The sequence below is a fragment of the Ammospiza nelsoni genome, chromosome 19 (genome assembly GCF_027579445.1).
Source record: "Ammospiza nelsoni isolate bAmmNel1 chromosome 19, bAmmNel1.pri, whole genome shotgun sequence".
NCBI classification, from domain to species: Eukaryota; Metazoa; Chordata; class Aves; order Passeriformes; family Passerellidae; genus Ammospiza; species Ammospiza nelsoni.
In genome coordinates this window covers 2166826-2184077 of record NC_080651.1, presented here as the reverse complement: position 1 = coordinate 2184077, position 17252 = coordinate 2166826, and the positions used below count along the sequence as shown (strand labels likewise).

At 40.4% G+C, this 17252-nt stretch overlaps 1 protein-coding gene across 2 annotated transcripts in view; it reads right to left on the bottom strand.

Annotated features, from left to right (window-relative positions):
- The window catches only part of TEX2 (testis expressed 2), a 46252-nt gene that overhangs the window by 23463 nt on the left and 5537 nt on the right, over positions 1-17252 (bottom strand). For both annotated transcript variants that reach the window (XM_059485629.1, XM_059485630.1), the window contains exon 2: positions 2944-4598. In XM_059485629.1, coding sequence (XP_059341612.1) covers positions 2944-4572 — 1629 coding nt within the window. In that variant the 5' untranslated portion in view covers positions 4573-4598. The remainder of the gene's footprint in view (positions 1-2943; positions 4599-17252) is intronic.

The window sequence follows — 17252 nt, the reverse complement described above, 5'->3', positions numbered from 1 at the left end:
TAATTACTTATGATACTTTCAAATACATAAATAAAAGAATCAGCAAATGCCACTTTCACAATACAAGCCCAAATCTGGATTAAAACTGTCCCTAAAGTTTCTTAGTGATATTAACTAGTTAACAGCCATTATTATTAAATTATATCATCAAATGCTTTAGCACCAAATTTTTTTCAAGACTGTTGATCACTGAAATCATGCAATTGTATTACTACCCTTTTTATTACCACTATTTTATAACACTTCAATAGTATTTTGCTTCATAAATGAGGGAAAAATATAATGCATTTTTTCAGCTTCTTTCACAGGGAATCCAAAGGCACAAAAATGTCTGAGGTAGGAGAAGCAACCATCACCTTAACTGGAAGAAACATTTGTCTGCCAGAGGCCACTATCAACCATGAAATCCCTTGGATGGTGTTCAGGAATAGCACGCTGATAAAAAGCTTCTCTTTCTGTACACTGTGGCTCAAAGCCTCCAATTTCTCCAGCAGGCACTGCCACTGTGTTCTCCAGAAAGTTCTTTCTAATGGAAAGGGTAAATATATAATTTCCATTTTAGCTGTTACTTAAAACCTTTTGTGTCAATCAGCATGACACAAGAGAATGCAGAGCTGAAAGGCCAAGAAGGTAGTTACAAAAGACTAATGGATTAAAGAAGGAAAAAATGTGGGCAGGGAAAAAAAAAAAAAAAGAAAAAGATAAGAAGGAAGCCAGAGAACTGAAAATTAAGGGAATAAGCAGATACAAATCATGCAATGAAGATGCAGAGGGTTTGTGCATTTTCTGGTTGGGGGGATGTTTTCCCCCAGTACCAAGGACAAGTGACTGAAGTAAGTACAGACACCTATAGAGACACACACTTACCAGCACAAGAATTATTTACTTTTTCCCCACTGCCAAGAACAGTTTTGTGGGAGACAATAATCTGTTCAAGTATTTCAGCAATTGCTGAGGGGAATTTTGCACTAGTTTTTGAAACCTAGGAAATGCAAACTTCTCAAACAACGTTTACATGGGGGAGAATGGACAATGGACACATAGTTGTACAAAAATAACTTGACAGCAATTTGGCAGAATCCCAACTCTGTGAGCCCCACATGAAGGCATTTTACTCAGAGCATTTATCACAACTGCACAACAGCAGTCCAGGCCAGAATACCAGACCAACAAGTTCTGAAGACATCTTTATGCAAGAGCATCAAGTTTGATTTTCCTATATTCCCCTGAGTTTTGTTACAGATTAAGTCTTTAGCTGCCTTTCCAGATCCTTTTCAGAGGATCTAAGCTGTCCAGTACTAATTTTGACAGATGCAAACAAAAGATAGTTGTCTGAAGTGGGAATAATAACTTGCAATCTGCTAAATCATATTATATTACATTCCACTACAATATGGGCATTGAGCTGGTTTGTAAACTCCTGAAGCATTTACATATTAAAGACAATTACTTTGTGTGTTATGAGCACAAGAAATACTCATCAGGTCATAAAAACCATTAATCTACATTTATGCAGACTTCTCTGCACTGTTCATTTCTTGCCTACAGCCATTTTCATAAGATGTAAATCCTCAATAAAAGCATTAAAATATAGTTTAAAGGTTTTTGAGCAAAAGCTGACATCTCAGAGACAGCCTAACACCAGCCAATGATGAACACCAGGATCTCTAGCAGCTGTCAAGTATCAAGGAAGGGTCTTGGCTCCAAATAACAAGGACTGAAATGAGAGTTTGTAACAATTTGTCCGTGGGAGTAGCAGGCAATTCAATTGGGCAGACAGGAGTGTTCAGTCTGAATTCACTACAGCAAATAATAACCACAACTCATCTCATTCACCAAAAAAGGAACACCAGGATAGAATAAGGGCGAGACATGCAATTACCACTGTTTATGCAACAAAAGTAGAGTTTTATATTCTGTTTTTCTAACTTTTTCTAACTTTTCAGTTACCTAAAGACACATGAAATTAGCCATCAATACATTATAGATTCTACAGTATATACCCATCTGAATTTAAATTCATGAAACCTTTCTGCTGTTACAATTGGGGATGCACCTTCAAAAAGCTCAATTGAATATTTACACAAATACAAAAAATGCCTCCACAAACACTCTGATCAGTATGTGATATCAAGTGAAGGTTACACCACCAGCACTCAGAAATGCTTCTGCTGCACATCAGAAACCAGCAGATGTTTTATTGCTTGGAATTCTGCAATTGGGAAAATATTATTGGAATTCATCACAGATGGAGATGAGGAGGGCAGGACAGGGACCAGAGGCACGGAAGGACAGAGGGGTTGGGTGGATCACAGCTGGACAGGCAGCAAAGGGACACACAAAGTGACAGCAAATTTGCAACATCTCAACAACAACAGGGGTAGGGCAGAGAGCAGGTAGGACAAACTTTCATTCAAAACCCAGCTCTCAGACACATTTTGCTGAACTGTAATTCCTCCTCCCTTTTCAATTAGCTCATGTTTGAGGAGGACCCATATGCTCTCCAACTCTGTGCTCTACTTGAACACAATGCTTTTGTCTCTGCTTATGAACAGACCAGACAAACAAATTGCTGCCTAGACAAAATATCCCAGAAACAAAATACATCTCCCAAGACCCAGCTTCAAGCACAAATATTATCTTACACACTAAACTTTGACACTGCTTGCTCTCCGTATTCCAGTTGGATCGTTTCAAATCTACCAGCAAAGCCATTTGCCCTTTGAAGAAATTCCATTTTCTACTAATCCCTAAAGACACCAAAGTCTTACATATTCTTGGATACTAAACCATTTGTGCCCCTGCCAAAATGAGTTGACCCTAAAAACCTATTTACAAGTGGGGACATTTCAGCTCATTTACACCCTCAGGATAAATCTAGTTTACTCCTTCTACCCAAAATAATGCACACAGACACACACACACAAAATGCCAGGACCTCACCTTCAGTATTTCAGGTTCTTTGATGTCCAGAGCTCCTGTATTCCATCGCTTTTTCATGCTTTTATGCAACTTGAGATACTCATGAGTACGTGGAATAAGAAGCCAAATCACACAGACAGCTACCATAAATCCAAGGGCCATTCCAAGTAAAAGTCCACTTAAATAGCCAGGGAGAGGGATAATAAGGTAAGCATAGACTAACAGTATTAATAAGTATAAAGTTTTCACTGGTATTTCAGACTGTTGCACATCCAGATTATTTTCATCTTCACTACTGAGCATAGTAACAGTTTCCTCAGTCATCTCAGGCTCCACCACATTTTCAGCAGGTTTATCAGTTTTGCTTTCTTCCTCTAGCAAGAAAAAGTCTTCAGAATACAGTTCACAAAACTCCTCATCCTCCCTGCTCACTAGTGCAGACAACAAACATTTTTCAAGTACAAGTGAAGGTTTTGACCCCACATCCTTTGTGCTTGCAGACTGAGAGCTTTTGGTCTCTACCTCTTTTGCATGTTCTTCTGCCCATCTTGAATGATCACTCTTATTCAAGTTAAAGTCACCCCCAGAGAAATCCCCTTCAGAATCACACTCCTCTTCCTTAATGCTGTAGTTGTTATTGCTTTCCAAATGGCCATTCAAACTGGAAAGGTTTGAGAGTTCTGAAGCACTTGAAGATAAGGCTTTGGGCCTGTGGCTACTACTTTCATCACCCATTATTTTGCTGAGCAGCTGCAGAGGCTCATAGATTACCTCAGAAAGGCGTCGTTTCGTATCTTCAATTTTAGCCTCCATTTCAGGTACTTTAAAAAAGGAACGCGTGTCGGAGGGGGATGTTAATGGAGAGGAGGGGGCAGTTTTAGAATCACCACCTGTAGCTCGAGGTTGAGTGAACTGTTTGAACAGATGCAAGTTCAGTTTTGAGTCAGGTGGCCTGTAAGACACAGCTTCAGACTCCTGTTTAGAAGTGTCTGTAGACAGAGATTTCACCAAGGTTTTCATTAAGTGTCTGTGTCGCATCGGTGGGGTGGGTTCTTTTGGTTCCACTTCTGTCGAAAAGGACTTGACCAACCCCTTAAAAGGCTTTGAACTAGAAACTGTGGATGAGCCACTAGAGCAGGCAACTGACCTGGAGGGGGATGAGGATGGGGAAGACAGACTGGATTTCTGTTCCACAGGTGGTGCTGGTGCACCTGATGAGCCAAACGTGTGACATGAGTGTGACGACGGAGACAGGACCGGTGGCACTGCACTGAGTATTTGGGATGGGGAAGTAGAGTCCAAGAGCTTCACAGTTTCTGCAGCTGGCAGAACTGCAGGCGACGAGGACAGCGGTGATGCAGAGTTGGCCATGTTAAGCGAGGTAGCTGGACCAAAAAGGTCATGGCCGCTATGCTCAAAGCAGAGGTCTTCCTTGGCTTCAAGTGCTGTTACAATGCTTTGGTCATCTAGTTCCTCATCAAGAAACTCTTTAAACTCCTCTTCCTCCTCTTCTTCCTCCTTCCCAAATGCAGAGAAATGAATTGTGATGGTTTCTCGGGAGACAGATCGTTGGACCTGCACTTTTGGTGTTGACTGCTTTGAGGACATTTCACCAGTTTTGTCTGCATGGCTACTGTTCCGACTTGTCATTGCAGGTTCCACAGATGTGTCAGAGTCTGGCAAGAAAACATAAAACCACATTAAATGCATTTTCCCCTGCTTCAAATACCCTTATTTTCAAGCATTAAGTCAAACACAATTTAACATAGGAAAAAATCCCAAATCAACTTACACCAAAAAATAAAACAAGAAGCAGGAGAAGCCTATGCTGAAAATTGCAGATCTAAGTTGCTGTGTGCTACATAAGATATTTCCACATACCACAAAATGGCAATATTAAAACATACCAGGCTGTTAAAATTATCCTCAAGCGTCCTGAAATTACAGTTCATCTCTGAAGCACCACCTTTCTATTTTCCCTGCCAGATGTACCTCTGAGTTCCAGAGCCCCATTCCACCCCAACACACTGAAATATTTCACTCCTAACTCTCAGTCCCTTCTACATGCAATACTTAATGCTTTATACCTAATAAATAAAGCAAATTTGAAACTCAAAGCAAGGTCATAAATATGTAAAGGTCATAGTGTGGGGGGCATATTATTTAAGCATTTTATTGACCCATGAAAGCGATTTTAGCAAATATTTACATGGAGAGGAAATAGCATGCAATTAAACCAAAGCAGTGGTGACCATGCACAGAGATGGACCAGGAATTACAGGATTAGCTCTGCTCTCCAGCTGGGAGGCAGCACTTTATCTCCACCGCCAAGACAGCGAGTTTACCACTTCAGTAACTGAATTATTTTTCAGAAGCTGTTAAAATGCTGTAATCAAACTGTCAGGCTGAATTAATGCGAGGCCTTTGCTGACGTTTAAAGAGCAGTTCAGAAGAATGATTGTGTGGTGGTGAAGAAATTGCACTTCACGAACAGTTGTGATATCAGATTGTATTATCCAGCAAGCCGGTGCCACCTGCTCGGCATCATCATCCTGCTGAAGGTTGTAGCCCTTTCTGCTTCCTAGCAGAGCTGCTCATGTAAACATTTTTAACCTGTCACTAAACTAAGCTGGGTTAAACATTTTAAACCAGCAGATCTTTGCTACGCAGCTTATTCAGAGCAAGTATCTGTCCACAACTTCCTACACACTACAGTTGTCCATTTTATGGCTCCTAAATTGCTCACAATTCCTTGCTTCTTCCAGCATTTGTGAACTTCCCCAGCAGGCTGTACAAAAGGGGCTGGATGTTAACCTGCTTCGTGCAAAGCCCTCAGAAATTCCATTTTCAGGGTTTGGTTGTTTGTTGTTTTAAGTCTCATTTCTGCTGCATATGACCAGGAGCCAGTTTGGGTTCAAACAACCAAAAGAAACATTCAGACCCTGGCCAAGCTTTCACTTGACATCTCACCCTTGCTCTGATGACTGCTTAGGAGACAAAGATTCTTTCTAAAAGATCACTTCTGACTTCAGCTTTTACCGTGGAACAGTTTTCTTCTGTCCTCCCCAAAACCCATCTGACCCATTCACCAGCATTAACAGAGAACTCCTTTCAGTGATGGAGCTGTGCCTCCAGCCCACCTGGGGCTCAGTAGGTTGTTCCCTTTCTTACTGCATCTGTAGAACAAGTAGTTATTTACCCAAATATTAAGAACTCTCAGTTACCTGAGGTTTACAGGTACACTTATCAGTCACCTGTGTGTATAATTTGGTGAGTGCTAAGGTTGGTAGGAAATTTAGTGTCTCATTTCCCTGTTGGATGAGCACACCTGGGAACCAGCAGCAGACAGAATCCATGCTTCTGCCTGTTGTCCACCACAGACATGGCTCTGTTTCACATAGGTCAGACTGCAAAATACCAGATTTTCTGGACAAACACACCCAAATTTATTTTGGAGAGGGGAAAAAAATACTACTGGACAAGACAGGTGTCCAACCTCATTTCCACAGTGCTGGGCCATCAGCTATCACACATGTTGAATATTGTGGCCCAGTTGTGAAACTGCAAAATGAACACATCAAAATTTGAAAGTACAAAAACCCTACACATTTTCCAGGTCACTGAGCCATCACAACACTATACACCAAGGAAGGAAAAAACAAACTAACATCAAAACCCCACAAATACAGTGACAAAATCCCCCTTGCACACAATGCTGTTGGCATCAATTTGACCCTTTCCCTTCTGCTGTTCAGGCTTAATAATTTATCAATAATCTAGGAAAGCAGGAGAAAAAAGATTAGCAATTCCTCCCATCCCCCAATAGCATTTTCAGTGTGGCATTTTGTTTCAGCTAGAACTTCAAGGGTTTGGATAGCTCTTTAGCACACTGTGTTTACACTGAACATTAATTAGCTGGTGTTTAAACACCAGTTGCCATGCTGTGCTAATGCAGTGCTAATGACCTGAAACAGATGAACTCCACTTGCACACACCAAATGTACTGAAAAGAGATTTTACCGCTTACTGAACAAGCAAGATTTTCCTAACATCATGATTAACTTAACAGAGAAAGGAAGGAAATTCTTGATTAACCAGTATTTGCCTACCTCAAGCACGTTACTGCACCACAAATTACGTCATATAAAAGAGCATGTTTTCAATCCATTCCTGAACACAATCTCTCTTTTACTGTGGAGGATCTGGGCTTTTGTTTTGTTTTTTCTTCCCAAACGAGATGCTAAGAAGTTTTTCCTTGACAGCTCTTTCTGTAGTTGTTAGGTTTTGATAAAGCTATTTCATCAAGCTCTTGAACTATACATTTTTAACTCTTATATCATTTAAACAGATTTATTTCTTACTCATTTCTGGCTATATTTTCCTCACTCATTTCCTTCCCCTACTCCTCAGCTCCTCTCCCAGCTGTTTGAAGACCTGATGTTCCAGCCTCACTATCTGAAGTGGCACAATTCCAAACTGATTGTTTGCAGATTTTATTGGTACTTGCACAAACACAGGTTTTCACTGGTCCTTCTTTTGAAGGCCACACTGTTCCCCATTCTCTGGCTGCCTCTTCAAGGTTTTTCTGTTGATTCTGAAGATGCAAGGTACCAGTTTTATTTATGTGGCAGGCAGATCTGAGTAACAGTCTCACATCCTCAGGCTTCAAATGATTCAAAACATGAACTTTTACCCGGAAGGGAAGAAGGCTGCTCAGAAAATAATTCCTTTCCCCCAGAGGTTTGAATTTTGAATGCTGTTGCAGGGTGGAATGAGATAGCTGCCAACCAACTGCTGCCATTTCCACTTCTGACCTCAAGGCACTGCATGCCCATCTCCCACAGAAGAGCAGTTGATAATCCTCACCTACAGGCATTGCTTCCAAAGCTCCAACAACAGGAAGCACTGAGCCAGGCAAACAGGGAGTGCAGCTCCTGGGACAGACAACATTCCTCCCCCAGCCCTTTCCTGTGAGCAGGGAGGCAGCAGGGCTGGAGCTGAGGATGGCTCTGTCCCCACCACGCTGTGATGCACCTGGTGACAAACAGGGACACCGAGGGAGAGCTCAGGTGTGGGTTAGGCCATGACACTCTTCTGAGTGTCACTGCAGTAGCTGTGCTGCTTCCCAGGAATGACTAACTGGGAGCCCACAGGAAGAGCCGAGCACCCAGCAATGTGTCCTTCTGCCCACAGACACCCTCCTGTTCCCTTCTCCTGCAGGACAAACACACCCCACCCTTCAGCTGTGCCCCAGAAAGCACCTGCTCACAGCCCTGAGAGAACACACAGCCCATCCAGAGCCTCAGACAATTATCTCAACAACTTTATACAGCAAAACAATTCTTTTCATATGAACAATGCAGAAAATCGATTGAAACAACAAAGCAGCAAACTAGGAACTAACTTAGAAGGTCAATGTTGCATATACCACACTTAGTCATAATCATTTAGTTGGAGAAACAGGCTGGATTGGGTAATTAAATTCACATGTTTTGCAGTAGCCAACTACTCCAATGACATTGCTTTACTTATTACAACATCTTCATGAGGGGGAAAGGGTACACAGTGCAGTGTACTAACAAAATGCTTTCAGAAAAATGTGCAACAAGGTTCAACACTTGCATTTTTGTTGCTACTAAACACAGACCAAAAAATGTGTTTTCCACAAAACAGAAATTCCTTTCCTCCTAAGTAAAGGAAAAGCCTCACAGGTTACCAAACAGCACTGCAATGCTTTCCCCTGTATCTGTCAGCTGCACCAGAAGAACAAGTCCTAAATGATGTTAAGGAAACAACGAATTTCGCTCCTGATAATTCAACTTCACGCAGATTGCCACAGCTGCTCACAGGGAATGTTTCTCACTGGTTATTCCTCTGCTTTCCCCAGTAACCCTTCTGGGCCATCACTCATTTCCCAGTCTGGCAGACTGGGAAAAACACCCAGTTGTTCTTTAGGATTCATGGGGCCTTTTTTGTCATTTTGGGCTACATGATAGTAATTTTCAAGGGTCAGACTCAAACCTTCATACTCTAAATCCATCCCTCATTTGGCAGGAAGAAGCAGCAGTATATTTATTTTAGACAATCTCTGCAGCCTCCTTATGGAGTGAGAGATTTTATTTTAACAGAAAAAGGACTCCACTAACACATTACAGCCCTGTTCCAAACCAGGCCAGCAGCACATTAAATCTCTCTCAGACAGAGAACACCTACACAAGGCAATATGATCTGAAATTCGTATTTGCTCCCAGAAATTCTAGATTCTGTTTGATTTACTAGAGATTCAAGCAGTATCTGCCTTCCAACACTTAGATATGTGGGAGAACTGCTGCAATTTTTTGTACTTAATTAAAATAAGTAACAGAGCTCTCAGCATCAGACACAATTCTCTGTTGAGAGCAAGAAGTCTTCATTTCAGGTCCTTCAAAACAAAGCACAATATTAGTGAAAAGTACTGCTTTGCCACAGAAGTAAAGCCAATTCCCATTTAGCCCAGAATGCCCTCCCTGAAGCAGAGAGCACAGCTGCTGGGACATTATCTGTCACATGCACTTCATCTCATTCAGCAGATCTATATCATAAAGGACAAAAAAATGAAGGGATACAAAATGCAAAATTCAACGTTCTTTCCTATCCCCATTCAAATTTCTAATTATGATCAATTAAATTCCCCTGGCATCTCCATGAGTTAATGTATTCCATAGTTAACATCTATTGTTCCTTTTACATCCACTAGTCATTACTTTTAAATGAACTACAGAGCCAGGGTTGGTAATTACTATCACACAATAGCCCTGTGAAACCTTCCTGTCAGGGATCCAGTTACCCAGCCTGGAGATCAGGCTTTAGAGCTCAGTTTCCATCAGGAACAAGAAGGAAAGAAGGAAGTTTCCTTCCCTTTCCAAGTTCATGGATTTGAGATATACCGGTGGGGGAAAAAGGGAAAAAACAAAAGCAACAAAACCTGTTTTAAATCCAAGGGCAGAAATGAAAAAGTTGATATCAACATCAACTATTATTAAAGGACTGTGTTTTAAATGCATTGAGCAGAAGCCAATCCCAGATCATGGCCAGAAGTGACGATGCCACCATGGATCACAACATACACCCCTGACAGAGAAACCCAGGTCAGCACAACCATGCTGGGTGAGAGCTCAAACATCTCCAGCAGGAGCTCTCTGAGCATCATTTTTAAAAACCCAAACATTTTTGTGCAAATGCTTTTAAGTTCAGAAAAATTTAAGTTAAACAATCTTCATTTAAGCATGCTTAGGTATACTTAAAAAGAGAATCCTAGGCAAAATTTTAAAGTCTTGTCAATGAGATTATACATCTAATGAAAATTATAAACCTATCAAAGAGATAAGTAAGAGTCAATTTAAGTCCAGGACAGAAAAGTCAAGTAAAATTGCAATGGCAAATAAGAGTCTTCAAAACTACTGGAATTTTGCTGCAGACAAAATTACTGGAATTTTGTTGCTGCTGCTGAGGTACCCAAGCTTGTCTTTACAACACTTCAAAAATAATCAAGCAAAAATTGTTTAATGTTAGCTAAGTGAGTGTATTCTATATTAACATTTTCCCCAGAGACCTAAGAAAGGTCAGCTACCACATTAGTTCCTCTGCCTTTACTGATAAAAGAATTATTATTATTATTTCCTATTCTCCTTCCAGTACACACCACTTACTAAAACCTTTAAAAGCTGCACTACAGCCCCATTTTAACAAACACAAAAAGCTAAGCAGTAAAGGTTCTCCAGAAACTCAGAAAAATCTAATTTCTTCTTTTTTAATGATTTTCTGAAGGCTGAAGTGAAGCAGCATTTTTAAGAAATCCAACACTTTCCCTAACAGAAGAAATAAAAGAAATTTTTAGGCAAGGCTCTGCTCTTTGGAACAGATTCAAACTGCACCAGAGTATAATTATATTAAAGAACATTTACTCCCAGTTGGCACAATAAGAATGAATAAAAATTCTAGTACATACATAATACTTTCTCCATTCACATGTTCTCCTCCTATGAACTATATTCTTGTTTATCATTTGTAATTGCAAACAACAGGTAGCACTTTTTCCTTCCAAAACACTCCACATTGAACAGTTCAAAGGGACCTTTCATTAGTTTCCAGAACAAAATAAAATTGTAACAAACCAGCACCATATCCCCTCCCTCACCCTCCATCACAGATTTTAGGGTTTTAGTCATTTCCTATAACATATATTGATGTCCTTAAAAATATGTTAAAATATGTGGTTTTTCCAGGTAGCTAGTTGCTGGCATCAAAATTACCTAAAAAACTAATTTGGCCACAAGTGAGAAGAGAAATGCCCCAGAAAAAGACAAGTTTACAGACCTAGATCTGAAATTTCTGCAGCAAGGCATTCAGAAATAGACACTTTAAAACAAGGGCAAACTCAGAGCCAGCCTCAAGCCAGCTTTTCCCACTTTCCTCAGACTGCTGGGTTCTAAAACCCAACAATGGTCTTACAGTTCTGAGCAATAAATACGTAACTGCTGCATTTGCTGTCTTCCAAAAGGGAGGAGAGTCTACATCAGAATCTTCTGCATAAGTTCTGCATCTCAACAGAACATGTTGGATTTCTGTAATAATAAAGCATCAAAAGTTTACATGTAAAAAATAACACCCAGTGGAAATGGTAAATGGTGAGGTTAAACTGCGCAGAATTGTAACTTGCTCTCTTATCTCGGTGAAAAAAAAAAATCACCTCCTCATTAATCTGATAAAAGATTATCTAAAACCTCTGTGGATTTATCCACAGCTGAAAACTCTGCCCACATCTCTGATTAAATTAAAGGTCACTATGAAATCTTTGGGGGAAATTCTGACCGAGTGACTTAGAGAAAAGCATGTTTCCAAAATTAAGTACAAGAAGGTGCCCTGAATCCTAAATTTAAAAGGGCTTATCAGAATTGTCTGGCAGGTTCTTTTTTCCCAGTGCAAATGTACATCAATAGGTAGAACTGCCTACAGGTAGCAAGTGAGCATTCAAAGACTTCTTCTTACATTTATATTCATTTCCTTAACAAAAAAATGACAGCACTGGTCACAGTACCTGCCAAGGCAAAACAACCATCACACACCTTCATATGAAAAGGTTTTAAAAATAAACAGGTTTGTCCACATCAGGCTGAACTCAGATACACAGAGGAGCAGCACCAATTAGTAACTCAACCTCTAGGTCCCCATGTCAAATGTAGTTATGAGAGATTAGTAAAAAAGAAATGGAATCTACAGATTTACCCACAGGTATCAAAAGACTTTTTTTTTTATCAGGGGATTTTTAACGATCAATCAAATTTCATATTTCTTATGTACAGCCTTCATTTTAATTTCATGTTCTGCAGAGGATTAGCATGCAAGGTGCCTCGTGGCTTTTTAAGCTGACAGGACAAAACACAGTAGACAATCATGGTTTCCTCAGGTCTCAGAGATGTTTTCAAAATTATAGAAGGGGACATTCTCTGCTGTTATTAAATAGTACTCAAGCTTTTAATACTTAGAAGTATTTAGTTTCAGACCTAGCACATCCCTAAGAAGCAAGGTAATAACTCCTCAAATAAAATAAACAATTAAAAAAACCAGGCAAAGATGTGCAGAGCAGGCAGCTGGCACAAACCAAAACAAGAGCAACAAACCAAAGCAAGGCTATTTTCAGAAAGCTGAAATTGTCTGAGGAAGGGAGGAGGGCTACATTTAACACAAATAAAGCATTCACACCTAACTAGAAAGGCAGTTGTACTTAACACATGAAAATTAATTCTCTTAAGGCACCTAAAGATACAGAGCAAGCTGCCAATTTTAACACAGGGAACTGCTGTTAGAGGCACATGGATTACAGTTGTTCACCTCTTTGAATCTCATCTGCCCAAGGGAAAGTGTCTGACAAATGCAGAAAATGCATTTATGACAGATCAGGATTTCCCAGAAGCTTCTGCAGGCATACTCCCCAGAAAGTTCAAAGGACAGGAAAGGTTTGGAAAAGGCCAATAAACAGGACTTCAAAACATGCAAGTTTTTTAAGAGTTGCCATCAAGTTTGAGTTAGGTGGGACAAAAGTAATTCAACCCAAAAGTCAAACCTCTCTGCAAAGTTTCTTTAAAATAATTGCTCCCAGCACCTAAGAGATGCAGTCCTGCCAATCACTCCAGGCCATCCAATGGTCTCTCCTGTCACTGGATTCCATGAAAAAATTAATGGAGAAAGGAATTATCAGCATTTCCTCCTACCTGGAAACTGCAAAAGAAACAGTTAGCACCACAAGAACAGAAAAGCTCTTTGTGATCTAATTTTGGAAGAAAATGGACTAGAATTCCTGACTTCTCTGAATGCCCTGTGCAGGTAATAATGCTATTTTAGTTATTAGTTATTTTAGTTTCAGTATTATTAGGAGGGTTAGAAAAATTTTGCTCTAATTTACCTGATTGAAGAGCAGTGTTCACACAGATTATGGAATAAGATCATAAAGAGTTACTAACACCTTAAAGCAGCAACAGCAAAGACTGAGAACCACATTAATGCAGCTCCAGAATCACACATATTCTAGCAAGAACTGTGCAGAGATCATAAACTACTGATGACAGCTTCAGTGCACAAAATACTTGAACTTCTAATTCATAGAAAGATCCATAGAAGCTTAAAAAAACAAACTCTAAAGAATCCTTGTCCTAAAAATAGCCAGAAAATAAAATGTCACATTTGGAATTGGCGAGTACCAGACGTTTCTCTCACTGCTTAAGGCAACACTCATTCAGATTTATGTTCAGCTCAGATACCTAGAAACTAAAATGTAAAAGTTCAGCACCACTGTGGCTTTCCAGCTGGAGGACAGTGATAAGCACAGGACAACATCCAAGACACTGAAATGGAACCCAGATGGCCCCAAACGACCTGAATTTTCACCATGCTAAGGACAAAGCATTTTGCTTATTTTAAAAAAGCCAAAAACCCAAGCAAACACACAACATAAAACCACTGTAGACCCTCAATGAGCACAGATATTAAGTGAGGCTCAATAAAAACATGAGGACAGACAACTCAGAGCTCCCCAGCTTCCCAGCTGACTGTCAGGACATAAAGGCTCAGGGGAGCTGTCAAAAGCTTCTAGAGCCTTGCAACTGTTACAAACATTGCAAACCCCTCAATGACTAACTTGGAATTAAAGAGTGGCTTAAGTATTTTATGATTAAAAACACTGGGCTATGAGATGGACACAAAAGCACTCACTCAAGTGCACAGGGCTGAAGCAACTATACAATTCCTAGTTATTCCATTACAGTACATTCTACTATTTCACAAAATCCACAAAAGCATTAAGGCAAAAAACAGACTGTGGCAAAAGCATTCCCACGTGTGTTTCCATGTAAATACATTTTCTTAGATTTCCCACAGTATTTCTAACTCTGAGCATTTCAAGGTGTAAACTTATTGACTGACAGACATTGGCAAGAATTTTCCCTGGACTCTGTAATTCAGAACATGAAAGAGGCCTTGCCACAAACAGCACTGAAATCAAAAGCAGCAGCTCTATCTGCATTCCCCTCTGTTTCTTGCATTACACACAGAGGAGGGCAGTACTCAATGAATCAGTGAAATATATTAAAGCTTTCTGGTGGTTTGGTTTTGGGTTGCTTTTTGCTTTTTTTCAGGAGCAATGGAGGTAACTCCTATTTCTAACAGCTGCAATACACTTTAATTGCAACATCTGACAGGTCAATTACAGACTGCCTGACCTTAACAGCTGCCTTACAGGCCTGACTCCCATTGAAACCAACTGAGTCAGAAAATGATGAGCACCTCCCACAACATATTTTTTTTTTATGCCTAATTGCTAAGAAACCATGGGAGATAGATGAAAAAAGTACCCCAGTTTTGCTGGCATTCTTCATTTAAATGATCATTTCACAGGAATGTAAAGGCATGTACTGCTCCAAAGGAGAAAGGAAGTCAGTACACTGAGAGGGTAAAGTGAGGTCCTTGGGCATATGGGGATCCTTCCCACTCTGTTTTTCTCTCTCAAAATGTGGTACTGATAACAAGCCTGGAAGGATCATTCCTCATGTGAGTACTCAAAAAAGAAAAACCAAAAAAAACAAGATTGGGAAAAACATAAACAGAGCTCTCGTCTTGTCTTTTTTCAGCAGCATGGATCTACCCCATTGGTCATTCCTTGGGTGAACCAGGCCACCAGCCTGAAATTAAAGAAAAATAAAATTTTCCTTAAAATGTTTAAGTTCATTAAAGGTTTTCTGAACTTTTCAGCACTCATTGAGAAGTGTTCTCACCCATTACTCATTTTTTCTCTACCTTTGCACCTCTATGGTATAATTCAGTCATGGCACACAGACACAGGTCCTTAACTTACTGGAAGGCAGACCAGTGCAATGGGACTTCTGTAAATGAAATCACTCCTCCAAAACTCTATTTCAGAGAGGCGCATACTAAATTTTGACCAGCTACACAGGGAGCTGTAAAATACACACCCAGATCTCACTTCTGAGAACATTAATCAGCAGAGCTGTCTGCAGGAATTTCATGACAACTCCACAAGCTGAAAAGTAAAAAAGTCAGCAGGTGGGTGTCTTGTAGCAATACACACCAAAATTCACTAGTTACCTGCTGAATTCACAGTGCAAAATGAACAGCTTAAAAAAATTTTAATGAATTTTTAAAAACTCCATTTCTACTTTACATTCAAGCTGTATTAATGCAAACTCTCTGTTGTCATTCTCCTTTGGGGTTACTTTGTAAAAAAGAGCTAAAGTCTTCCCTTTCTTGTCCTGTATTTTTTATTCAAGAAACAGGTCTATCAGTGCAATTTGTCCAGGAAATGCCTTCAACACCATCAAAGTTTCTACTACTGCATTTAGAAATAATTTCTATAGTCTCAACCAGCTAAAAACCAGTTAAGGGTGAATGCACTCCCCTCTATGTGGGAAGTGTCATTAAAGCACCTTCAAGGAAATTAATTTTAGGTCATCAATTTTAAGGTCTTGATTTGCTGGGAGATAAAAGAACAGCAAAAGCCAGCAGAAGGATTCAAAAGGGCAAAGGGAAATAAGTGTCTTTGAGCCATATCCTGCCTTGTCCAATTACAGAATTATGCAGGCAAGTCTAATTTCAGGCATAGGGCAATGTTCCTATATCCATGCTGCATTCATCCACCAGGCATTTGTTTACCAAAGAGAGCCAAGCTCTGAATTCCAAGCACCATGAGCAGGTTTGTGGGTGTGCACAGCACACACTCACGGTGTGGGTGTGTACACCAGGCTTTTAATTGCTCACAGAGGTCAGGGCTGAGAAGCCAAGCAGGAGCGGCAGCTCAGGCTGTCTTCCAGGATAAGGTGACAAAATAGTGAGGAGTGAAGGGTGAGGAAGCTGCTCCATCCCTGCAGAGCTGCCTCTGCCATGCTCTGCACAACCAAGGCTTCAGACAGCACTGGTCACTCTTCTGGGGAAACTGAACTGAGCCGTGCAAGTGGAAATGCACACATGGGGTGGAAATCTCTCACCTCCATTCCTCACCACGAGCTCCTCTCTGAAAATGAGGAACAGCCTCCACACCCCCTCCAAAGCTCTCCCAGCTCCAGGAAGGATCAGAAGCGTTCTGCCAACAACAATCCCTTCTCCAGCAGCCCGAGATCTGAACAGACCACACAAGCCAGCACTGATCTGGTTGGGGTTATGGAGGAGGAGGTTCCAGGAGCCACTGTTCACACCTCACCCATTTCTGACCACAAAGATGTTTGCAAAGCAGTCAGCCCATGGTATCTTCACTGGTACATGCACTGCTTAGGGCAGCTGGATGGAAGAAGCAGATTAAAAAAATACATCCTGAGAAAGCAAAGCCATTCATGGGCTAGGACCAGTATTTACTCATTTTTATCATTTCAGTTGTGAAGATTTAATGTGGAAGAAAGAATGATAGCTGGGATGCAGACAGGATTTAAAAGTAAAACTGGAAAGTTGGCCCAACTCATCAGAAAAACAAAGGTTCATAAAATCTGTTTAATGCTCCAAAACCATTGCCAATCCACATCTCAAAGCTGCATGACAAAACAGAGAGCCACACAACGGAATGTTTACACTTTCAAATATAACACACCTCTTAATGCACATTTTCAGACACTCACAGAGTTTTCTGAAACTGTCAGGCACTGCTTTCAGCTTGCCTGAAATCTCTCAGCAGTGTTAAGGTTTCTGGGAACACTCAACCTGTTGTCAAAAAGGGAATGATACAAGGGAATAAAGGGAATTACAAAATAGGAGAAAGTTTGTATGCACAGCTGGTCCATTCTCCATCCACATCT